This window comes from Castor canadensis, chromosome 18 (assembly GCF_047511655.1).
Source record: "Castor canadensis chromosome 18, mCasCan1.hap1v2, whole genome shotgun sequence".
NCBI lineage: Eukaryota > Metazoa > Chordata > Mammalia > Rodentia > Castoridae > Castor > Castor canadensis.
Genome location: NC_133403.1, coordinates 3,140,601 through 3,164,824, shown reverse-complemented (window position 1 = coordinate 3,164,824; position 24,224 = coordinate 3,140,601). Strand labels below are relative to the sequence as shown.

Sequence of the window (24,224 nt, the reverse complement as noted above, 5' to 3'; positions counted from 1 at the left end):
AGACTCCTTATGGAGACCACCGTTTTCAGCCCCAAGCGCCTAAATTCTGGTAGGGCCGCGTGGCGCAGTCGGTTATCTGGGGCGGACTGGGCTCGGTACAGGGAGGAAGGCACAACTGTTCTCCACCCCTGAAACGCCGGCAGCGCGGCCGCGGAATTAGGAGACGGTCCCTAACACCACGTGACCGCCGTTCCTCCGCCTCCCTCCCCCTAAGGGCCCACCGCAGGCGCAGCGTGCCTTCATCTGGACCCTCGCGTGTCTGCACGCACGAATCTCCCGGCATGTATTGAACAGCCGAACGGGGCGGGACTTCCGCCCTCACCGTGAAGGCAATCTGGAGCCTCTTGAATGCCCTGAGCAAAGATGGCGGATGAACCCTCATTAACTGGACCAATCAGGAGGCGACTTAGTAGCGTGGCCTCTCGGGGAAAGTTCACGCCCATAACGCAGCAGAGTTTCTGCGCATGCGTTGGATTGGCGGGAACCTGGTAGAGGGTCTGAGCTAAGGGCTGCAAGGAGAGTCCGGCGGCGGGCATTGAATTTCACTCTTAGTGCATCAAACGTTGCTTTATTCATTGGTTAATTTTCTTAACAACGTTGTGAGCCAAGGCCAGGATGCCCTGAGCGATCTGACCCACCCTCTGGTCCGTGCCGGGGCCTGGCTTCCGAGGAAAAGGAGGTCCTTCCTGCAGGGCCTGGGGCGGCCTCCCCGGGTTCGGGGCACCCCGGGACCTGGCGTTGGTCACCTGCCCGGGCCACCTCCACGCCTGGCCACCCCCGTCCACAGGCACGAGGAACCCACTGCACCTCTCATCAGGTCTGTGGGACACTCAGACAGAAATGCCCAGAGTGCTACTAACTTGATGCCCCTTGTCCCTTTTGTCTGGGGTGCTTAAATCGAGGGGGACTTAGAGATAGGCTGGTGGCACTGAAAGGGGATGGGAGACCCCCCCGTTAGGACTCACCCCCTGCCTCCTTGGCCCTCCCACGTGATCCCTGGAGGTAAAATTACCTTGGTGCTTTTTTTTTTTTTTTGCATTGGAGAACAGTGGCTGGGTCACCAAAGTCCCCAGGCAGCTCCGAGCCACTGGCAATCATTAGTAATTAAAGAGGCAGCCAGTGGAGCCCAGAAGTTGCTAAGCTCTCAAAGGGAGACAGAGACCTGTCTGCCTTCGAGTGGGATGCTCTGAGCTGATTTTGGGCCTCTCCTGACACTGCAGAAAAGCCTTAGAGATAACCCGGCCTTAGGGATTAAAAAGTTTGAAAGAAATCGTTGATTGCCACCCTAACTCTAGCAACCAGCTACCTTGCTACCCGTCATCGTAAGCGCTAACCTTCCGTGGTCATTTGAGAGCAAGTTCCTTCCCTACAGCTGGCTTCCCTAAAATGTGAGGTCCTAGTCTGTCCCCGTGTGGCATCCCTCTTCCCTGTCTCAGCCATCCCTGGACAGGTCCCCTGAGCCAGGCTTACAGGACAGGTAGATCCTATCATGATGGCCAGCTTCTAGGGACTCCTTAGTAATTCGAAAGGCAAGGAGACCCCCTTCAGCTTCTCACCCTCTGCCTAATTTTGGAATGAAAGCTCCCAGATCCAGCCTGAAGTCATCCCTCCAGCCCAGTCTTTTGGGGCTCCGGGATTGTGGGGGAAAATGACTGCTACAAGAAAACCCAACAGGGAGACTCGGCTGAGTGAGGAAGCCAGGCCTGCCGTAGAACGAGGCGTTATTTTGGGGTGACTGCCCCTAGCTGATTCATCTTCTCTTCTGAGGCTTTGTCTGGAAGCAGGACCTCCACGGTGAAATTGACCTTCTTGGCATGAATGAAGCTGTAAGTATTGTCAAACCGCAGGACATCTGAGGGGAGGCAGAAAACCAAACATTCAAGTAATTATAGTTAACTTTTTTTGGCGGTACTGGGATTTGAACTCAGAGCCTACACCTTTAGTCACTGCATCAGCTCTTTTTTTGTGATGGGTTTTTTTCAAGATGGGATTTCGTGAATTATTTGCCCTGGGTTGACTTCGAACCACGATCCTCCTGATCTTTGCTTCCTGAGTAGCTAGGATTACTGGCGTGAGCTAACAGCACCCAGCTTGATGACGGTTCATTTTTACTGACTGAGCAAGGCAGCATGGTAGGTGCCGGGGAAGGAGGCAGCGTAAGCAATAGTCTTTGACCTGAAACTGAGCCTAGCTGAGTTGACAAGACGTTCAAGGAGTGAAAAGCACGAGATAGAATGTACCAAGTACCACATGAAGGGGCAGTCACATCTGTAACAGCTCAGAAGAAGAGGACCCAAAGACTGAAATCATGGCTTTTTACTCCAGATAGAGAATGAACGAGGCTTGAAGGGGGGATGGTAGAATTAGAAGCAGCAGTTTCACTAATAACAGTCACAGTAATAATGACTGTCACAGTAATAATGACTGTCACAGTAATAATGACTGTCACAGTAATAATGACTGTCACAGCAATGGCTTGGTAATTTACACGTGATCTCACTCTTCCTTATGGCTCTTGAGTTCAGCATTGGTCCTGTTTTATGTCAGATAAAAAGCAGGTATGTCACACAGAGAACAAATGATGGGAGCTAGAATTTCCCCCTGGTCCACATTCTTGCTTCTGTTCTGGCTGACTTTGGCCTCTGGAAGACCAGCCCTGTTCAGTTTCTGAACTTAGCTGGGCACTGGTGGCTCATGCCTGTAACCCTAGCTACTTGGGAGGCAGAGATCAGGAGGATCATGGTTTGAGGGCAGCCTAGGCAAATAGTTCATTCATGAGGCCCCCATCTCCAAAATAACCAGAGCAAGGGGCTGGCAAAGTGGCTCAATGGTAGAGCGCCTACCTAGCAAGCATGAGGCCCTGAGTTCAAATCTCCCCACCAACAACAACAAAAAATCTTTAGCTGGGCACTGGTGGCTCACACCTGTAATCCTAGCCACTCAGGAGGCAGAGTTCAGGAGGATCGCAGTTCGAAGCCAGCCCAGACATATAGTGTGCAAGACCCTATCTCGAAAAAACCCATCACAAAAAAGGGCTGGTGGAGTGGCTCAAGGTGTAGGCCCTGAGTTCAAGCCCTAGTACTGCAAAAAAAAAAAAAAAAAAAGCAAAATGTACTGGAGGTGATTCAAGCAGTAGAGCTCCTGCTTTGTAAGCATGAGGCCCTAAGTTCAAACCCCAGTCACCCCCCTCCCCCAAAAAGTGCAAACTTTGTTGAACCACGAATTCTTCCTGCAGAAAGATAAATGGGGAAGGGGACGAGATGGCCTAAATGTATACACATGTAAGTGATTGTAAAAATGATAAAATAAAAAGAGGGGAAAAAAAAGGTAACTGAAAATTGCTTCAGCAGTCACTCTCTATGATGGAATACTGTTTTGGTTTTTGTTTTTCTAGTACTGGAGTTTGAACTCAGAGCTTTGTGCTTGCTAGGCAGATGCTGTGGCTTGAGTCACACCTCCAGCCAAATACTGCTCTGATATGAACAGAACTTTGCTCTATAGAATGACTTTGTTCTATAGATAAAAAGATAATAGATAGATTGATAGATAGCCCCTGAAGCTAAAAAAGTTGCAAAACAGTTTGTAAATAGTCTGTGACATTTTTGTAATCTGTATGTTAAAAAAATATATTTTTTTTGGCTTTGCTACTTGTCCACCTACACTCACAGATTCTCTTTGATGGTACCCTGTGCAGATATGATCATATCCTAAAAGGAAAGCTCTTCCCAGATCCTGTCATGAGTTTTATAGCTTCTAACTTCCTACAAACATATACCAAATAACAGACATAATTCCTGTGGGTGTATCCATATGTGTACATGACCTGTTCGTTAAGGAAATGTGTGAGGCTTCCAAAGGAGAGGAAAATGTTTTCTGGGGTAAAAGATAAGCCCTGTTAGCAGTGGTTTCCTCTGGGAAGAGAAACAGGGCCTGCAGTTGGCAGAGAGAGCTTCTAGCCTTGGCAACAGAACAGACCAACTTGCTAACCCTGTTTCTTGGAGAAGTTGTTCCATTTCGGTTAACAAGAGAACTAAGCATCAAAACAACACAACCACAAAATGCTATACTGGACTTCTGTCACTTTTCCCAGCAAGAAAACAAAAACAAAAAACCCTCTGTATTCATCCTAAGACTTAACCTTTCCCCTTTCCTGACTCTGGACAAAATGCATAGTTCAGATCAACAGTACACACGCCACTCACTCTTTCCTCCTGGTGTGACGTGAGTATCAGACATCTAGTTTCTGTCTGCAGCAGAGATCTTACAGGACCAACTGTCCCTCTGGAAAGAGAGAGGCTTCCTCTATGCTTTGGGTGACAAAGCCTCGGCAGCCAGGGTCCATCTCGCTAGAGGAGTGGGGTTCTTTGAACTCCTTGTACTAAGGACCAGGATGGACATGGCTCTGCACCCCTCCCCCCCAAAAAAGAAAAAATAAAAGCGAGGGGTTGATCAGAGGCACGGGCAGAGGGATTGGAGTCTGCAACTCCATAGTCTGCAGCATTCATTTTGACACCAGTCATGCAGTCACAGGCTCTTGGAGCCCCCAGAGGTCCTCCAGGCAACTGGCCCCTGAGAATCTGGTGAAGGCAGACAATTTCAGATTCCCTTGGAGCCATAAGAGATCCCCTGAGGCAGTGGTTCTCAAAGGGACAGTCACTGTTCTAGAGAGACACAGGCAGTAGACACAACTTTGTTCTCATTTATGTAATGAAAAATAATACATTCTAGGGCTGAGGGTGTGACCCCGTGGTAGAGAGCTTGTCTCGCATGCGTGAGGCCCTGCGCTGGATCCTAGCACCTCAGAAATTATCCATATTTGAAATGAACTTTTTTTTTTTAATATCACAAGTTACATTGATTTTAATTCATATATGCACTATTTTTTCGCTATCTGGGTTTGAACTCAGGGCCTTGCTCTTGCCAGGCGCTCTACCACTTGAGCCATGCCCCCAGCCCTTTTTGCTTTAGTTATTTTTCAGATAGGGTCTTGCTTTTATGCCTGGGCCCACCTGGATGAGATCCTCCTGTTCATGCTTCCCACCATAGCTGGGATGACGGACGCACGGCACCATGCCCAGCCGTTGGTTAGTTGAGATGGAGTCTCATGAGCTTTTCGCCTTGGCTGTCCTCAAACTGCCATCCTCCTGATCTCTACCTCCTGAATTACAAGCATGAGCCACCAAGCCAGGCTGTAGATGGGTCATATTGTCTATGAATTTGCATTTCAGGACAGTAAAGGAGACTTTAGACGCTATTTGTTATAAAAGTACTAGCTCACGTAAGGTGCTGAGAGCAAGGCCCAGTGCCACCAAAATAAATAAATTTTTAAAGGGGGAATGTTTGGTGTTTACGATTCAGAACCACTGCTCCGAGGAGTCCATGGGCCCCAGGGTGCAGCTCTGCTCTGTTCCACTCCCCTATTTTTAGGGAAAAGGAAAGCTAAATCTGATTTTTTTTTTTGTAATGGTACTGGGCCTCACACTGGCTAGGCAGGCGCTTTACCACTTGAGTCGCTCCACCAGCCCTTTTTTGTGTTGGGTTTTTTGCAGTAGGATCTCAAGAACTACTTGCCTGGCTGGCTTTGAATCCTGATCCTCCTGACCTCTACCTCCTGAGTAGCTGGGGTTCAAGGCAGGAGCCCAAATCTAATTCTTTAGTGACATTTTTGCAAACACTGAGAGAGTTGGTGGCACAGCTGAACTTTCTCAGAAAGCTGGCCGCTCTATGCCTGTCTGGCTGGTTCTTTTCACCCCAGTACTACCTAGCTATGCTGTGTTGCTTTCCAACCGTGTTTCAGGTGCTGATCTTTTGGAGGGGGGGGAACGGGGAGGGAAGGAGGCGTGGCTTAAGTAGTAGAGCACCTGTCCAGCACGTGCAAAGCCCTGAGTTCAAATCCCAGTTCCACCAAAAAAAGAACTGATGTTTTCTGGGATTCTTTCATTCCCAGTAGAGCAGTCTATCCTCAGTAAATATTAGGTGGGAGGTAAAAAGGAAATCAATTCAAACTTTGGTCCCCTCCTCAGTAACTTAGTACCCCTGGACAAGGACCAGAAAACCCCAAGGAAGGTTAGCGTGCTCCTGCCTTTGGAGGCTGGCACACCCAGATGTTGAATTTCTCCACTGGGTCATCGTGACCCACCTTGCAGGGGGTCACCTGGTCTCTAGGGACACCGGCCTCCTGAGGCTCAGCTGATAACCCAACACCGTGTTCTCCAGGCTCACGTTTAACATGAGTCACAGCCCCAGGCAACAGCTGATCCTACCTTACTACCTTTACACCTCGGAAGGGGGACTGGATGTCGTGACCTGGCTGTCCCCGGGGATGGACAGCCATCAGATCCCAGGCAGGTAAAGGTTTCTGTTGGGAATGTACCCAAGAAGAGCTAAAATAAATTTGGGATTTGCAAACCTAAGCCTAATTAAGTTAAAAGGTTCGTAGTCCCTTCTTGGGCTGTGTTGTCCTTCAGACACTAGAGGTAGAGGGGTAAGGAACCATGCTGGAAAATGGGTTGGGGCGCTCTTCCATAACCCTTGTCACAACAAGAATGGATATCCTGATCACCTCTAGGACAGTCTGGCCAAGTGGTCCTAGACCAACACTCTAGGAGTCTGGTGTCTGCCAAAATGGGAGTGAGAACATCCCTTTTCTATACCTCAGCTTCCTCATCCTTTAAAGAAAATTCAGGCTCGAGGCTGGATATAGTAGTACACACCTGTAATCCGAGCTACTCAGGAGGTGGAGACAGGAAGATTGCTGTTAGAGGCTGGCCTGGGCAAAAGGCAGAGACCCTATCTGAAAACCAGACTAAGAGCAAAAGGATGGGGGCATGGCTCAAGTGGTGAGGCCATGAGTTCAATCCCCAGTACCACTAAAAGAAAAGAAAGAAGCCAGGCGCCAGCTACTTAGGAGGCTGGGCTTGGGAGGATCATAATTCAAGGCCAGCCCAGGCAAACAGTTTGTGAGACCCCACATCATCAAAATAACCAGAGCAAAATGCACTGGAGGCGTGGCTCAAGTGGTAGAGCACCTACTTTGCAAGTGTGAAGTCCTAAGTTCAAATCCCAGCCCCACCAAAAAAAAAAAATAAGAAAAAGAAGAAGAAAATCCAAGACTGTGTGTATGACATTTTTTAGCCTCGTTCTTGCTGAATTACACAGTAGACCCCCCTCTCCCCTGGGACCCAGCTGCTCACTAACAAACACTCCCCCTCCCCAGAGAGCCATATCGCACCACGGAGCATCTGTGAGGAGGGGCGGGGGAGATGGAGGGTTGCCTAGGATGGAAGGGAGGGGCAGAATCTCAGACCGGGCGATGGTGTGGACAAGCACAGAAGCTGAGACATCTCCTGGGCTAGTGCAGACCCCTGACGGTGCTGCTTCCCCCATCTTGCAGCATTAGCTCCAGGATGGCCCTGCTCCCCCACTTGTCCTAATAATGACAAGGCATTGTGCTCATTAATACAGTGCCTGGCAGAGCTTATTACATGTAATCTGACCGCCTTGTGAGGTTTCCCATTGCAGCAATCAGGACACTGACTCGGAGGTTGAGTCACCTGCCTAAGAACACACAGCTACTTAGTAGTGAAATCCAATTCAGGTTCTAGTCACACAGCCCCCGCGCTCTCCCAGCCCCTTGGCTCTGTCAGGAGGGAAACTAGAGCCAGGCGCCAGTGGCTCACGCCTGTAATCCCAGCTACTTAGGAGGCTGAGATAGGGAGGATCGTGGTTCAAGGCCAGCCTAGGCAAATAGTTCCTGAGACCCCCATCTCCAAAATGCCAGAGCAAAATGGACTGAGGTGTGGCTCAAGCAGTAGAGCACCTGCTTTGCAAGTGCAAAGCCCTGAGTTCAAGTCCCAGTCCCACCCAAAAGAAAGGAAACTAGAGATTTGTCTGGGCTGTGTGTCTTTGTGTGTGTGCTTTTTGTGCTTATAAATGCAATATCTTGTCACTGCCAAATATATTTGCAGAAATACTAAAAGAAAATGAAAGCCCTACATCAGGACTTAACCACCTCAGAGGTAAGGTCTCCTACAATTCTTTCTTGAGGACAGACTTTTTTACCAAAGCGCACACGTGCTGTGTTTCGCGTTTGTTTGTTTAATGGGTATCAGACATCTTCTCTGTCCCTGTCGGTATGTCCTCTTCAGTGACTATGCGGTGTTCCATGTAACTTATTTAACAAGGCCTTCTTGGGTCATTGGCTTATTGTTGGTTTTCTGGGTTGCTGTGAATTTCCTGCCCCCCCATCTGTGTATATGTTTATAAATATTTCTGTGGGCTGCGTTTCCAAAAGTAGAACTGCTGAATCAAAGAGTTTTAATCAATACTGCAAAGTCAGGTGACATAAGCGGCTTCTTCATGTCTAAACTGCCTGCTCAAACTCTGTCCCCGTTCTCTTGTCAGCCTGGAGATGAGTAGCACTCAGGCTGAGCCTTCTTCAGCTCGCCAGTGCCCCTGTGATCCCTACAGCCACCAGGCCAGTTCTGCCTTTCTGGTCTTTGGAGTGACCCCAAGAAATGTCAGGTCACAGTCACACACCCAGTTAGACCTGGGCCCGAAAGCAGTTGTTCTGAACCCTTTGTGCTCACCTGCCTCGGTGACTCACCTGTGCCTGCAGCATCTCTTCCTACCCTGCTGTTAACCAGCTGGGCCACCTTGAGCAAATCCTCTCACCTCTCCCAGCCTCGGTGTCCTCATCTGTGCCAGGAGGGGGGTGACCTAATAGAACTTCACTTCCTACTCTAGTTCAAGGTCATGGAGGAAGAGAGGGCCCTCGCAGACAGAAAGCTGACAGGTCTGAAATTGATGCATCGCCACACCGTGATACCTACAGGTGCCAGGATTGCTGCAGGTGAGGGTCCCGTCCTCGGGCACCAGGTGAGCGTTGTAGCGCTGGCTGGCCAGCACCTCTGTCATCTCCCCAGCCTTCTGCCGCTCCCCCATCTTGGTCTTCAGGAAGATCCCAAAGCCAATGTCTGCCCCCTCGGACATGAACTGCCACCTGCAGAGGAGCACGTGTTCATACGCACAGTGCCACCTGTGTGTGCACCTCACTGCAGCCACCCAGGGAAGGGCCCAGCTCCTACCTGAGGACGCAGCCGGGGAACAGGATCTCGTACTCTACCTGGTGAGAGGAGCCCCGGGAAACCTGCACACTCTGCTCGTACTGCTGCCTCACCTGGTCTCGCACGTAGTACTTCTTGGGGATGTCACCCCCGTAGTTGATCTAGAAGCAGAGTTCAGGGTGAGCATCGTGCACGTTTGACCCGACACGGCTTGCCTGTTCTCCCCGGTGGTCCCCATACCTTGGATTTGCACTTGGGGTCTCCATCAGGGTCAGTCATAGCACCACCATACTCCACAGGCAACTGGTCAGCGCTGATATACCTCAGTAAAACCTCCTTCCAGTTTGCTGGCAAGAGAAGAAAGGACACTGGGACAAGTCACCACTAAGCAAGATTTCACCACATCGCAGGCCAAAAATTCCACCACATGCATGCCAGTCTACATGAAAGGGGAGGAAAAACCCGTCTCTGTCCCCTTCCCTGAAAAAGGGACATTATAGCTAGGCACCAGTGGCTCACGCCTGTAATCCAGGCTACTTGGGAGACAGATCAGGAGGATCAAGGTTCGAGACCAGGCCAGGGTACAATAAATTTGTGAGACCCCCCCCCCATCTCCAAAATCACCAGATCAAAATGGATTGGAGGTGTGGCTCAAGCGGTAGAGCGCCTGCTTTGCAAGTGTGAACCCCTGAGTTCAAATCCCATTGCCACCAAAAGAAGAGGGGCCATTATGAGCGTGTCGTACATACATAGTACTATGGTGGGGGGGTTAGGAAGAGCCATCACCCAAAAAACGGCCCTGCCCTGGAGCAGGAATCAGAAGCCCTGGGTTGCTGAGCCCATTACCTCAGACCAGCTCAGCAACCTTGGGAAATCACTTCGTTCTGAGCCAGTTCTTCCTGCCCTGCAGGGCTATGGAGGGAATGAAGTGAGCTAAGCATGCTTGAGAGAGCTTTGTAAACACCCAGGGCGGGTGACACAACATCGAAGTACGTGTGGGGAGCTGAGCAGGGTAGTGCACACCTGTAATCCCAGCACTGGGGAGGTGGACGCAGGAGGAGCTCGAGTTTGAGGCCAGCCTCGGCTACACAGCAAGACCCTTTCTCAAAAGAAAAACAAAGAGAAGCAAAATACAAGCAGGAGTGGGCAAAGGAAGCAGGGAAGGGCGTGCCACACGGAGAACAGCCCCGGCAGCAGACAGGAAGTCCTGAGTGTTAGGATCCAAACTCCACATTTCCCCACACCTCACCCCTCGTGTGTCCCTGGACAGCGACCCCTCAGTGGATTCCCTGAGCCGGACCCCAGCCCCAGCGTCGGGTCCGGCTGTGCAGCTACTTTTAACTCTAGTGCCGAGAAACCACTTCAGCGATCCAAACTCACGAGGGGACACGAGCCAGGCATGACATTTCCATGTGGGAAACCCATGCCAGCTCCAAGTCACCGGGGACAGCCCAGTGTCCTGTGTCCTGCTGGCTGGAGATGCACAGAGGCCGCCCAGGCTCTGCCAGCCCTCAGATAATCATGCCGCGCCCGGGAACGCAGTGTCTGTGGCCTTGGGTGATTTTTATCCACCCTGCTAACCACCAGTGACCAGCGGGGGTGACTGTCCCCTCTTTGCTGAAGACCGAGTACCTTCCCAGCTGGAGGTGGGTGGGAGAACAGGCTGAACCTCCTATCGTCTCATGCACACGGTGGGTGGGAGCAGCAGCAAAACCAAAAATCACTTTTTGCTCCAGTGTGTTTTGGGGTTTTTTCTTTTTAGGGTGCTGGGGGTGCAACCCGGGGCCTTATGCACGCTAGGCAGGGGCTCTACCACTGAGCTATATATCCAGCCCTGGGTTTTTTGAGACTTGGTCTCCCTATGTAACTCAGCCTGGCCTCAAAACTTGTGATCCTCCTGCCTCTGCCTCCCGAGTGCTGGGATTATAGGCGTGCACCACCAAGCCCAGCTGCTCTGAATTTTATTTCCTCGTCCAGCTCAGCAGGACAGCTGTGGGATAAGGGCAGGAGGATTCTTTCCATCTCACAGAGAGAGTAATTGAGACAACAAGAGGCAGAATCTGGTGGCTCACGCCTGTAATCCCAGCTACTCAGGAGGTAGAGATCAGGAGGACTGCAGTTCCAAGCCAGCCCAGGCAAATAGTTTGTGAGACCCTATCTCAAAAATACCCATCACAAAAAAGGGCTGATGGAGTGGCTCAAGTGGCAGAGCACCTTCCTAGGAAGCGTGAGGCCCTGAGTTCAAGCCCCAGTGCTGCCAAGAAAAATAAAAAGGCAGAATCTGTTGCTGCCAGAGCAAGGAGTAGAACTCAGTAATTCCCTGAATGTGTCACGACACATCTGCAACAGTCGTTTTCAATATGCTACCTAAATCTCTCACCCAACCCCAGCTCAGCCCCGCAGGTGGTGGGGCCTCCCTGGGGACCGTCCCAACCCAGCTTTCTAGCACTTTCTGTAGCAAAAACAGAACTGTCTGTCCCTGGGCTGGCTTGACTCCTGTGTGTCTTCCTTGTGGCTTTTGGGTCACATTTTCCCTTGTGTCCGTTTCTCTGCATTTCCAATCCCTGTTGACCTGCTTCTCTGCCGACCTCATTAATCACTTCTCAGCCTCCCTTCCCATTGGGCTCCCCTTGCTCTGCCTGCTCTTGAACCTGGATACTCCCCCAGGGCTCAAGGTCTGTTCGTCACCAGGTAGTCTTAGCACTCTCAGCCTTTTAGCTGCTGCCTGTACTTACTTAAAAGTGATTTTTGGTAACACCGGGTTTTGAACTCAGGGCCTCATGCCTGCTAGGCAGGCGCTCTTACCGCTTGAGCTGCTCCACCAGCCCTTGTTGTGATGGGTTTTTTCGAGATAGGGTCTTGCAAACTGTTTGTGCAGGACTGGCTTTGAACCGCCATCCTCCTGACCTCAGCATCCTGAGTTGCTGGGATTATAGGCGTGAGCCACCGCACCTGGCTGCTGGCTTTAGTTGATAACTCCCAAATCTCCAGTGTCACCTGCAGGCTCACGGATTCCCAGCACCCGTGGGTCTCACAAAATGAGCTTCTGGCTCATTCAAACTTCTACCAGTGGCTTTCCCCAGCCATTCCAGATCTCTCCTTCCAGTCAGTTAAGTTCTGCTGTTTTATTCCAAATAAGTCACAAATCCAGCCTGTTATCAGCAGTGCCGCAGGTCACACAACACCCCTTGCTTGGACGGCGACACCAAACTGGTATCTTTGCCAGTACAACGTATCAGCTTAAAAATCTCATCGTGGTTCCCCTGCCACAACTCTTCTCTGGTTGCCAGCGGCCTCTCCCAGCTCCTTGACCTGGTGGCCCGGATTCTCTGCCACCTGGCTCCTGGGCTTCATCTTAGCCTCATCTCTTGCCGCCCTCTGCCTCCCATTCTTTGATCACTGCCCGTGATCTTCTGATTGGAGGTCTTTGCTCAAGCCTCGTCTTTCTGCCAAGCAGCCACCTGCTTGGCTTCACATGGCAGGTGGCGCCACCCTCTCCCCAGTGCGGCAGGGAAGGGTGGGCGCCCCTGCCAGTCGCTCCCAGTGTTTTCCCTTTCCCTCCATTTGTAACCAGGCTGATAAACATCTGCTGCGTCTCCCTTCCCTGAGAGCTCTTCAGAGGACTCTGTCTCAATTCTCTCTGGAGCCTGGCACCAGTGCCTGGCACAGCGTAGGCGTGTGTAGGAGTGGAGCCACTCCCAGTCACCCTTAATCTCGCTGCTGTGACCTCCATGGCACCTTCTCTGAGTCCTTTCTGGTCTCTTAACTTCCTCTCCATAGCTGATACTCTAAGTTCCTAAAAGAGCAAGTTTCCTTCTTTTCATTTTCCTTTGACGGTACTGGGGTTTGAACTCAGGGCCTCACGCTTGCTAGGCAGGTGCTCTACCACTTGAACCACACCCACAGCTCTTTTTGCGTTCATTATTTTTCATTCTGTCCTTCTGTTACATAAATTTTAAGGGAGGCCATGGATTTGGATACCTGCACTGGGCCCAACAGACCCAACCAATGCCAAGGTCAGCTGCAGTAACTGAGCTGGGCCAATGACACCCCTTCAGGGACCCTCTCCATCCCAGATAGCTCTCTCTCTAACCCCCTCCAACTCCTAGGAGAGCCCCTAGAGTCCTCACTTTTCTCCCTGGGCTTGGGTGGACTATGATCTTCCTACTTACACCTCCCATGTAACCAGGATTACAGGTGTGTGCCACCAGCCTGGCTTATTTGTTGAGATGTGGTCTCTAAGTCTTTGCCCAGGCTAGCCTTGACCACGATCCTCTGGATCTCTGCCTCCCAAGTAGCTGGGGTAACAGGTGTGAGCCACCTTTCTTGGCTCCTTAGATAGTTGGGATTTGGGGGGAATCTTTTGGGCAGTATTGGAGTTTGAACTCAGGGCCTCACACTTGCTAGGCAAGGCACTATACCACTTGAGCCACTCCACCAGCCCGTTTTTGTGTTGGGTTTTTTCGAGATAGGGTCTCACAAACTATTAGCATGGTCTGGTCTCAAATCAGGATCCTCCTGATCTCTGCCTCCTGAGTAGCTGGGATTACAGGCGTGAGCCACCGGCTCCGGGCTAGTTTCATTCATCTTTGAGTGAACGATGGAGAGCCCAGGGCTTGCTTCTAGAATGTCTGAGAAAAAGGTTTCTTATTCAAACAGACGGCTCTGCCCCCACCTGCTCCTGCGTCCCACTGCTACCAAAGCAGTGGACAGAGCCACCTGTAAAGCCAGACCCATTTGGGCCACAGAGCAGTCCGTGGGGCTTGACGGATCTGGGCCACTCACCTCCCAGGACCATAATCTTCTTCCGCGTGTCCTCACTCAGGAAGGGCTTGATGAGGTTATAGGCCACAGGAAACAGCTTGGGGGCTGGAACAGAGACCCCGCCATGTGAGGATGGGAGCAGATGTCACTCAGTCCCTAACAGTGGCATCACGGCCCACGTCTCTGCAGCACCCTGACCCCATGTTGGGCCACATGTCCCCTGGTCCTGTGGGCTGCACATAGGAGGCTCAGCAGTGAGTCTCAACGTGACACCTGTTTGAGGTCCAGCCTCCCCGTCCACATGGGGGACATGGCCAAATGACCTCTTCCTATCTTATTGGAACTGGGATTTGAACTCAGGGCTTCACACTTGCAAAGCAGGCGCTCTACTGCTTGAGCCACACCTCCAGTCCATTTTGCTCCGGTTATTTTGGAGATGGGGTCTTGAGAACTGTTTTCCCCAGGTTGGCCTCAAGCTGTGATCCTCCTGATCTCAGCCTCCCAAGTAGCTAGGATTACAGGAGTGAGCCACCGAGCTCGACCAAGTAATATTTTTGACCTCCCTTTCCCATTTGGCTTCATCACCACAATTTCCCAACTTACCTTTAACAACAAACAGACGCTTGAGTGTTTCAGGATAATTTTCCTCAAACATGCAGAGAAACTGTGGAGGCAGAAATCATTTTGGGTCCAGCAGGCTCAGGCCTCTGTGCCAGGGAGAGAAGCCCTGCTTCCTCCAGGCTGGCATCTGCCGTCACCGCTGCACCCAGGCTCCCTCCTGCCCACCCCGTGTCCTTACCTGGCCATAGGCCTCCACCGCGGGTTTCCAGAGGTGTTTGAGGCCGAGCCCCTCGCAGTCATAAATCATGGTGATGGTTTCTATTTTCTTACCCAGCTGCAAGAAAAGACAGCAAGAGGTCATGGCAGTGCCCTGCTGCAGAAGCCAGGCCCAGTTCAGGGTCAAGGTGACTGCATCAGGCACCCACAGAGCAACCAGGTCTGGTTGGGGCCGGGTCCCCAAGGGTTTTCCAAGTGAAGGCCTGAATGGCAGCCTGGAGAGGTGACTCCTTCTGCCTAGGTCCCTGTGTTCTCAGCCAGTAAGTGACTGGATGGATTTACATTACATCTGAGGTCTCCTGTGTCCCAGCAGGTTCGCCTGGTGGCCTCCTCCTTCCTCTAAGTCACTGCGGGTAGCACCCATGCAGCATCTGGACCTAAGCTACTTGTTGCTCAGGCCTAGGGGCTTTGTTCCACCTAAGCCCTAAAGGTCACGTCAAACACTGCCTGTGTTCCCAGCCCCTGGGGTCTGCATACAGTAGGCTGTCTGTGAATGGTTGCAGGTGACAATGTTAAGTCCCTAGACTTTGTCACATCGTCTAGGTGGCTCTTTACAACTGAGGGGAGGAAGGAAGGAAAGAAGGCCAGGGTGAAAGCTCCAGCTTGCGCCTGTCTTTTTCTCAGTAAGGAGAGCGGCTGTCCTGATTGCCTTTGAATACAGACTAGAGAAGCACAGAATCTGAGTTCGTCTACACCAGTGGCACCCAGTCCTTGTCCAGGGATGGACTGGTCCATGACATGATTCCACTCTCCCCACATACGTGACAAAAACAGCCACGGCGCAGTGCGTTTGGTTTGTTCATCTGATTCTGAGGTGCTGGGAGCCAAACCCAGGCCCCCGTGTGTGCTAGGCGAAGTCTCTACCACTGATCTGTGTCCCCAGACTTTGGGTTTTTGGGTTGTTGAAGGGGGTTTTGTTTGGTTAGTTGGTTGACAGTACTAGGAACTCAGGGCCTACTTTTTTTACTTTTATGTATTTTTTTTCCATACTAGGATTTGAACTCATGGCTTCTCGCTTGCTGGGCAGGTGATGTACTGCCTGAACCACACCTCCAGTCCTTTTTGCCCTGGTTATGTTAGAGATGGGATCTCGCTTTTTCCCTGGCTGGCCTGGAACCACAATCCTCCCAATCTCAGCCTCCCACGTAGCCGGGATTATGGGCATAAGACATCAGCCACAGTTTTTACTTTGTCTTCTGCTCTCACCCAGACCAGCCTTGGACCACAATCCTCCTGCCCCCACCTCTAGGGTAGCTGGGATTACAGGCATGAAGCACCACACCTGGCTCTTGGAGTATTTGTTTGTGATGGGGTCTCACTACATAACACAGGCTGGCCTCCGACTCGTGATCCTCCTGCTTTAGCCTCCCAAGTGCTGGGATTATACGCATGTGCTCCCGCGCCCAGACATAGTGAGTTTTTCATTAAGCTACATTTATCCAATGTAGCCAGGTGCCGGGGCTCTCACCTGTAATCCCAGCTATTCAGGAGGCAGAGATCAGGAGGATCAAGGTTCAAAGCCAGCTCCCGGTAAATGGTTTGCAAGACCCTATCTTGAAAAATACCCATCACAAAAATAAGGCTGGAGGAGTGGCTTAAGGTGTAGGCCCTGAGTTCAAACTCCAGTACCAAAAAAAAAAAAATTAATTCAGTTTAAAGGACAGCCTTTTATTCTGAGATGATACTGTCCCTATGGCTTATGGTATCAATTATGACAACAACAGATGGTCATTTTAAGCCCTTATTTAACCAAATAAAAATCTGGCAGGGCAGGGTTCTAACTGAGTGGTAAAGCACTTGCCCAGCACATGGAAAGCCCTGGGTTCGATGGCCGGCATCACAATATAAAATAAAGTTAAATGTCAGTGTGAAGCCTTGAGATTTCTGTGATCTGTGAGATCTAACGATGTGACTGTGCCCCATCCCCGTGTGACACCCCTTCTTCGGCCTCAACGCCCGCGCCAGCTCGGCCCGACCGTGTTGGGCCGCCCACCTTCGTGGTCTGGCAGGCACACTCCTGCAGGAGCAGCTCACAGTCCCGCATCTTGGTCCTCAGCAGGTCTTGCTTGGAAGCTGAGAGCAGCAGACCTTTGGCGTCCAGAGGGCCGATGATGTCATACCAGACTGGGCAGCCATCCAGGTCATAGCCACACGTGCCCCCTGCCAGGTACTGCTGGATCACCTGGGAGAGACACACAGGAGGCTCCGGGTGGGCATCCAAACCTTCCCTGGATCACAGACACTGCTCAGGGTTCATCAGTCCCTCGCTCCACATCACGTCCCTCCCCTGGGTGCCAACGGATACCCATTTTGGAAACCTCAGGGCTCCCTCGGCATCGAGGCTCCCAGTCCTCCCCTCACAGGGATGAAGCGGATCATTTGTCCTCACCTCTGGAGGCTGCCAGCTAGTAATATTGTCAATGTCTTTTTGCTTCCGGAACTCCACGTGCTGCAGACACACAAACAGAGGTTAAAAAAGAGAGAGAGAGAGAGCCAACACCTGTGGCTCACGCCTATAATCTTAGCTACTTGGGAGGCTGAGATCGGGAGGGTCAAAGTTCGAGGCCAAGCCTGGGCAAATGGTTCCCAAGACCTCATCTCCAAAATAACCAGAGCAAAATGGACAGGAGGTGTGGCTCGAGTGATAGAGCGCTTGCTTTGTGAGTGCAATGCCCTGAGTTCAAATCCCAGTCCCACCAAAATAAATAAATAAATAGAAATTAAAAAAAATGTAGATGTGGGCGAGGGCTGTGCGGGAGTCCTTAATAAGCACCTAGAGATAGTGACAGTATGAGCTGACGAGAACCAGATCGCAGGGGACCCTAGGGGACACTGAGCAGGAATGGAAAAGGAGGCCCTGTCTGTTTTAGAGGTGCCAGGGAGCAGATACCACCCTTGGCTGGCCCGGGACCAGGAGATCTCTGGTCTCCCAGGAAGGGACAGCATGATGTCCCAGAGGGAGAAGGCAACAGTGGTCAGCTCATATTCAGATGCAAAAAGGCTGCGATGGGGGTTGGTGGGGATGGGCAGAGGAAGGCCAGGCAAGGTGAGGCTGAGCCAAAGGAGTCTCACCTTCCGGAGCATGGCTTCTGACTTCTGCAGGTCGAAATTTCGTGCTGTAACAGGGAAACACAGTCAAGGTTAGGCCAGCAGAGTGGGACTCCAAGGGTGGGGACAGGAACCTCTTCCCAGGCTGGACATCTTGGCCACCTTCCCAGCTGACTCTCAGAGCAGCTCACATGGCAGCACTTCCACTGAGGGCTTCTAGAACACGACAGATCATGGAAGAGCCGGTCAAGTTCAAAGCCGTTGGGGGCAGCACTGCAAACCCAGGGCGAAAGAATTTTATGCCAGTGGACTCACCAGCCAGGTGAAGGTCCAGGAAAAGTGAACCCTGGACCCCTTTATCAGTTGACCTCCCCCTCACCGTCTAGGAGAAATTGACCCACAGTTCAAAAGGGAACACGGCTTCCCCAGGGATCTGGGGCAGAGCTGGCAGGACGTCCCTCCTGCCAGTCCTGTCATACCCCTAAAGGACCCACACGTCAACACGGAGGAATCCTGACACGCTTCCGAAGTGCCGCTCACCTGGACCAACCCTTTATCTTAGGCCTGCACCCCAACAAGCCGTCCTGCTCAAGTTCAAACAACAAAATCGCACTGTCCCCTCCAGGTCACGTGCTCCCAGATAATCAGAACCTGCCATCTGCACTCACTGCTTCTGCCGAGCTGACGGCCACCCCAGAGACACTCGGAGAACAGGGCTGCTTCCTGGGACCCATGACAGGTGTCTCTCTCTGGTAAATTCTGCGCGGTCACTCGGGACCCCCCTACTTCATGCTGCCCACCCTCGGAGCCTTTACCGATTCCTTCCACACGGCTTCAAGGCGCACTAAATAACTTCCTTTTTGCATGGTCTCAGTTTACCCGGGCCCCTCAACAGCCAGCTCTCCAAACCCCAGCATAGCCCCAGGTGTTCTTTTCTGTCCCCAGGAAATCCTAAGAATTTTCAAAGCGATAGTCACGCCCTTGGCTCAAGTGGAGCTTAGAGTTAACTGAAACCCCCAAATCCTTTGCACCTGTGCTGTTGCTAAGCTTCTGTCCCTCCCTGGAGAGGGGGAAGGGCCCGAGATCCATCCTTATCTAATTTCATCCACCTTTTTTTTGAGGGGGGAGAAGGATGGATTTTGAACTCAGGGCTTCACTCTTGCACGCCTCCAGGTCCATTTTGATCTCGTTATTTTGGAGATGGGGTCTTGCAAACTATTTGCCCAGGCAGGTCTTGAACCTTGATCCTCCCAATCTCAGCCTCCCAAGTAGCTAGGATTACAGGAGTGAGTACCAGCACCCAGCCTTCATTCCACCCTTTGAAATGTTTCCGAAATCCGGATTCTAACCAGTTTGGCTATCTGACCTATGAACCTGTCCCCCTCCCAGCTGTACATCCTCTGGGAAATTCAATCTGGTGACATGGTCCCAGAACCTGGGCCAGTCAGGCTGCCCTCTGAACTGTCACCGGTCCCTTCATCATTGTTCTCTGAGAGCAACCGAGCACCTGCCATTGCTCTGCTGTCATGAAATCCAGTCCTCTCTCCTGGGCTCAGAAGACCCATCCAGAGGGCTGACAACGCCACGCCCATCATGGGTGCTGGATACTTGGTGCCACTCTTGGGAGTACTAACTACCACCACCCTGCCTGGGCTACAGTGACAGCCCGGTGAAGCTTTTTTTAGAATTATTTATTCACTTTTGTGGTACTGGGGATCGAACTCAGGCCCTCTGTCTCGCTAAGGACTCTACGACCCACCGAGTCCTTTGGCTTTTGTTTTGTCTCCCGGGTAGGGGCTCATGCTGACTTTGCCAGGAATTGGTCTTGAGCCATGATCATGCTATCTCTGCCTTCCAAGTGCCTGGGATTATAGTCATGCACCACCACACCTGGCCAGGTGCAGCTTTGGGAGGAATGTAATGGGGGTTTGCATCCCAACTCTTTTTCCTTCTATGTTTGACCTTGGACGATACTGCACATCTCTGACTAAATCATCTAATAAGCTAGAAAGCAGTAAGGTGCAAAGTAACATGCCCCGAGAGAAGCGGGACTCTCCCATAGAAAGGACACTCTTCTGGAAGGAGAGCCATTATCTGTCTATAGAACAGGGGTGGGGTGGTGGTGAGCTCTGAACCCCCTTATCTGGAGGAGAGCTCTCCAGTTAACCCTTATCTGCTAGGGTCCATCTTGAGCAAGGCCACCTCCCTCCCAGGCTTTTTGTGTACCAACGCCTTCGTCCTGTACTCTACAGAGACCCAGACCTCTCTGCTCCCTCCTGTTCTACCTCCCGTTTGACCCTCCTTGCCAGGGTGCTCAGAGCTCAGTCCCAGCCAGGGGTGGCAGTGGGCATTTGTGTACCTGCTCAGTGCCTGAGAAGCAACGGAAAACTGAACCCCAAGCTCACGCCTGGGTTAGGGAAAGACATTCTGCTGGTGTGCCGCTTGCAGATGTGGCTTTTAGAATCAACAGGAGAAAGAGAAGCAAGGTTGATTTTTAAAGGTATAGGATCTGATCAGGCCTGAGCTCCTACCCAGGGAGTGACAGGCACAAATGAAATGCAGTTCTTCTTGTGTTACTGGAAAGGAGGCTGATGGAAAACATGATCTCCGGGTGCTGCCCTGGCTCCACTTTACCTTGGCTGTGTGCCGTCAGGTAAGTGTCTTGCCCTCTCTGAGTCGGTATTCTCATCTCGTAAATAGGAAAGACCACACCGTGATGTTCTTATAAGCGTGTCACCGGTGCAGATATGGGTACTCAGCAGACCATCTAGCCTTACGGGAAAAGGGGTTATCTCAGGACTCTGGCGGTGGTGGTAGTGGGATGTGTGTTAGGTGTCTGGGAGACCAGCTGCCAGGACCCTCTGCCTAGATAAAGGACAGCCATGTGGCTGTGCAATGGCTCTCTGAAACCACGCTCCTCTTCCTCCTAGCAGAAGCTCTGTAGTTGGTTGAATCTTGCAGCTGGCCCTTTAAGGAGGCCACTCTCTTCCCACTCTGTCCACCCACCTGCTTCTAGTTCCAGCCCTTCAGCAAACGCTGGGACAGAATTTCCTTCAGCTTGAACGAACTCCACTGCCGCCCCCAGACTGCCCTTCCACCCTCTCTGGGGGAGATCGCAGCTTTTTGGGCAAATGAGAGAGCCTCACGTGGCTCTCTTGGGTGTACCTCCCCTTGGGTGTTACCAGAAATGAGCTCTGCCTCATTTCTGAAAACTTGTTTGGGTTTTTTGGAGGGGTTGGGTTTTTGGGTTTTTTTTTTTTTTTTTTGAAGTACCAGAATTTGAACTCAGGGCCTCACGCTTGCAAGGTGGCTTTACCAGTTGAGCCACACCCCAGCCTGATCTGATTTCTGGAAAGCAAAGAAACCTACATGCTTTCAGATTTGTAGGGCGCAGAGGTGTGTGTCCACAAGCTAAGAACAGGGTGTCATTTATACTTTCACATCTTGGGATATGATTCTACCACACAATTCGAGCCCTGCTGATCTGACAGTGGCATTTCCTTTGTCATTTCTATGTCTATAGTAAAGTGTCTATAAAGAAAATAAAAGTGTGTCAGAAGAGCCAAAGGAGGGTGGCTCTGAATGACGAAGAGGGAAAAGAAGAGAAAGGTTTTAGGAGTTAGTGGGGAGCACGCCGATGCCAGTAGCAAAATCACCACGGTGTACAGAGCACTGTTGTGTCACATCTTGCAACAAGCAGGGCACCCTGCTTCGTCCTGTTCTCCTAGAGAGTATGTGACCTTGACCCAAGGGCCACAGCCACACCAGGGCGGAGCCAGAACCCGCACTTGGGGCCCAGATCCTGGCAGGGAGTTTGAGAAGGGTCTTGTCAACCAGGTCAGGCTGAATCCTCCATGTTTCCGCCACATTAGCCCCACTGCTGTCGGGTTGCCATCCAACATGGCCCTCCCAGGGCTCAGGACCCTGGTTCTAACCTCAGCTCTGACCTCGCTTGGCCTCGACTTCCCCCAACCCACCAGCAAAGCAGATTTGTGTAGGAGTTGGAAAGGGTGCTGGCTGACAGACGGCACGTGGGGGCTCTGGTCTCCTCTTGGTCTGCCACTCGCCCACAGTGCGACCTGGAGCAACTCACCTCACCTCTCTGAGCCTCCATGTGCACACTATCCAGCCTGAGGGTTGAGCGTTTGTCATTGCCAAGTGCTTTTTGGACTCTAAAGGCTGAGCCTCCTCCCAAAAGTCTCAGATGGCTAGGGGCAGGGTGTCCAGGGTATGCCATTCTGTTGTTCAGAATGAGTTGCCCAGCCCCCACAGCCCCTCTTCCCTCACCTCGGAGCCAGCGCAGGAGAAAATAGTCATCTGAGTTCGGCAGGGCAGGTAACACGTCTTGAATATTCTCCCGAAACTGTAGGGAGAGGCAGCTGGGTGAGTGGTCGGTCCCATCCTGCCCGCCCTCTGCCCGGGGCGCTCGAAGGGACTTTCACTGGACCCCTCTTTTCACCCAGATCGATGCTGCAGACGGCGGCTGAACATAAACGCTCTGTCTCACCAGAGGGGCAAGGTAGCAGGGTGCACTCGATGTGACGGTGTCTGCACACTAGGCTTGTGTGTGCCCGGCTAACTGTGATAGTGAGCACTCTGGTACACGCCACAGTCAAAGTTGTCCATGTCACAAGCATTCCCTGTGTGCACAGCACTAGTCTTGGTACTGTATCTTACTCCCACCTCCCCCTAGAGGTATCACTGTCGCCATCCTACAGATGAAAGAATGAAAGCTCAGAGAGGCTAAGTAACAAGTCCTAGGTCAAACAGCGAGTAAGAAGCAGAGCTCGGATGCAAATGTGGTTCTGTCTGAGGCTGGAGTGCACTGTCTTCTCCATGGTCTGTGCCTCCTTGGTAATGGAAGGGTGTGGACAGAGTTCTGGGGAGCAGCAGGGAAGGAAGAGAGTGGTCTCCTATGAGTTCAGATAAAATGGCATTTGAGCTAGGCTTCAAGCAACAGAGGGAGGAAGGTGAACAACCCAAGCAGAGGGAACATTCCAGTAGGAAGCCAAAAAGTGGCTCTCCAAACGAGAAGTAGGCACACACCACCAGAGGACAGCCCCACCCACCCCCCCATCTCTCATTACCCCGTAGGCAAGCAGGCCCCCACGTGTCCTCCCCAAGCCTCCTGCCACTCACCTTTCCCTGGTCACTGACCCACAGGACAGCCTCAGAGGGATCAATGAGGACAGGCTACCTCTGCCCCTTGCCTAGGTCAACCAGAGACTCCAACCCTCCCATCCTCCAAAACAGCTACAGGCATACTGCTCATCCAAGCCGGAGAAACCACCCCTCACCAAAGACCCTACACAGCCCTGGTTTAATCACTACCTAATCCTGACTCCCTTGCAGGTCAGCAGTGACCGTAGAGCCCTCCCCGTCCTGGGCTTTCTGGGATAGGGGAGACCCAGGCTGGGAGAAAGCTTTCCTGGGGCCCAGGCCTCCTCACTGCTCCTACAGCAGGAGACACCAGGTAGCTCCAGGCTACCTTTCCAGCAGTGGACAACTGCCTAGCAGTGGAGCCCCCCAAACCTTGGGGATGGATTCCATCCACTTTGACCCAGAGAACAGCAGACCTCCGTCTCCCTTCTCCCTAAGGAGATCCAGATGGCAGGACTCTTAAACTGCCCAGATGCCTTCCGAGAGCATCATCTTAAGTCCCCAGCCAGGCAGGGGTCTGCAGACGGGGGAGAGCTAATCTTGCTCAAACCGTGTTCCAGAGAGGATCTTAACTTCACAAAGAGATGGGCCTCCTTTATCACCCATCAGCGGGGTCCCACATCCTCCTTTCATTTCAGCAAGCAGCAAACAGAGGACAGGGCTTTGCCCAAGGTCACCACAGCGACCTGGTACCAGGCAAGGTCTATTCAAGTATCCCAAGGGAGCTGTACAGGACCCTCTCCATCTGTCACTTGCCCCCTGCCAGAGGAAAACCTCCCGGAAATGGGAGGAAACCTGGGGCCCAGCTGCCAGTCCCTGCCAGCACCGAGGATGAATGTTGCTTTTGTGCCCTCGGCTGCCTGCGAGAGCTTCCAAGCAACCACTTCTTCCCAGGTGGCACGGCCAGGGCTGCTCCCGGGGGGGGGGGGGGGGGGGGGGGAAGGGGGACCCCCGGGGACAGTGGTGGCCAAACTTCCCAGGGTCCCCTGGGCAGGCGGAGGGAGGGAGAAGAGAGGAGCTGGCCAGAGCAAGGGGTGCAGGTGCAGGGGGGTGGGGGTGGCGATCGGCTGCTGCCCCCTCCGTGGGACGGTCCCTCGTCATCCCCCTCTCCCCGTCACCCAGCTCCTTCCCACCGGAGGGGACGAGGGCCCAGGACCAGGGACTCACCTTGGCCAGTGTCTCCTTCTGTCTGGGGCTCAGATCGCCGACCCTGCCGCTCATCGTGGCTCAGGCTCGGGGCGCGGCGGTTGCGGCAGCTGATGGAGTAAAGTCCCCAGCCTTCAGCCGGAGCCGCGGGGCTGGCGGCCAAGTCCCGCCTCTTAAAGGATCCCTGGGGGCGTGGCTGTGGGC

The 24,224-nt window shown here is 52.3% G+C and overlaps 1 protein-coding gene across 2 annotated transcripts; it reads right to left on the bottom strand.

The window, feature by feature from the left end:
- Nucleotides 1-535: 535 nt before the first annotated feature.
- Sec14l2 (SEC14 like lipid binding 2) lies at nt 536-24,200 on the bottom strand. Of its 2 annotated transcripts, XM_074061041.1 has the most exons (12): nt 24,042-24,200; nt 22,002-22,077; nt 17,739-17,782; nt 17,056-17,115; nt 16,660-16,848; nt 14,629-14,724; nt 14,433-14,493; nt 13,851-13,934; nt 9,306-9,412; nt 9,087-9,226; nt 8,832-9,001; nt 536-1,852 (listed from the first exon to the last, which is right to left on the bottom strand). In XM_074061041.1, exons 1-12 carry the CDS (start codon nt 24,093-24,095, stop codon nt 1,722-1,724), a joined length of 1,212 nt encoding a protein of 403 aa, XP_073917142.1. In that variant the 5' UTR covers nt 24,096-24,200; the 3' UTR covers nt 536-1,721. The 2 variants fall into 2 exon arrangements, with proteins under 2 accessions (XP_073917142.1, XP_073917141.1); XM_074061040.1 differs by lacking the exon at nt 22,002-22,077 and having other exon boundaries at nt 24,042-24,188.
- Nucleotides 24,201-24,224: the final 24 nt, after the last annotated feature.

Coding starts and splice junctions, on each gene's coding strand:
- Sec14l2 (XM_074061041.1), bottom strand. CDS start 24,095: ATGAGCGGCAGGGTCGGCGATCTGAGCCCCAGACAGAAGGAGACACTG. Junction 14,494..14,628: donor CGGTGGAGGCCTATGGCCAG/GTAAGGACACGG, acceptor CTGCCTCCACAG/TTTCTCTGCATGTTTGAGGA. Junction 9,413..13,850: donor GAAGATTATGGTCCTGGGAG/GTGAGTGGCCCA, acceptor TTCTCTTGCCAG/CAAACTGGAAGGAGGTTTTA.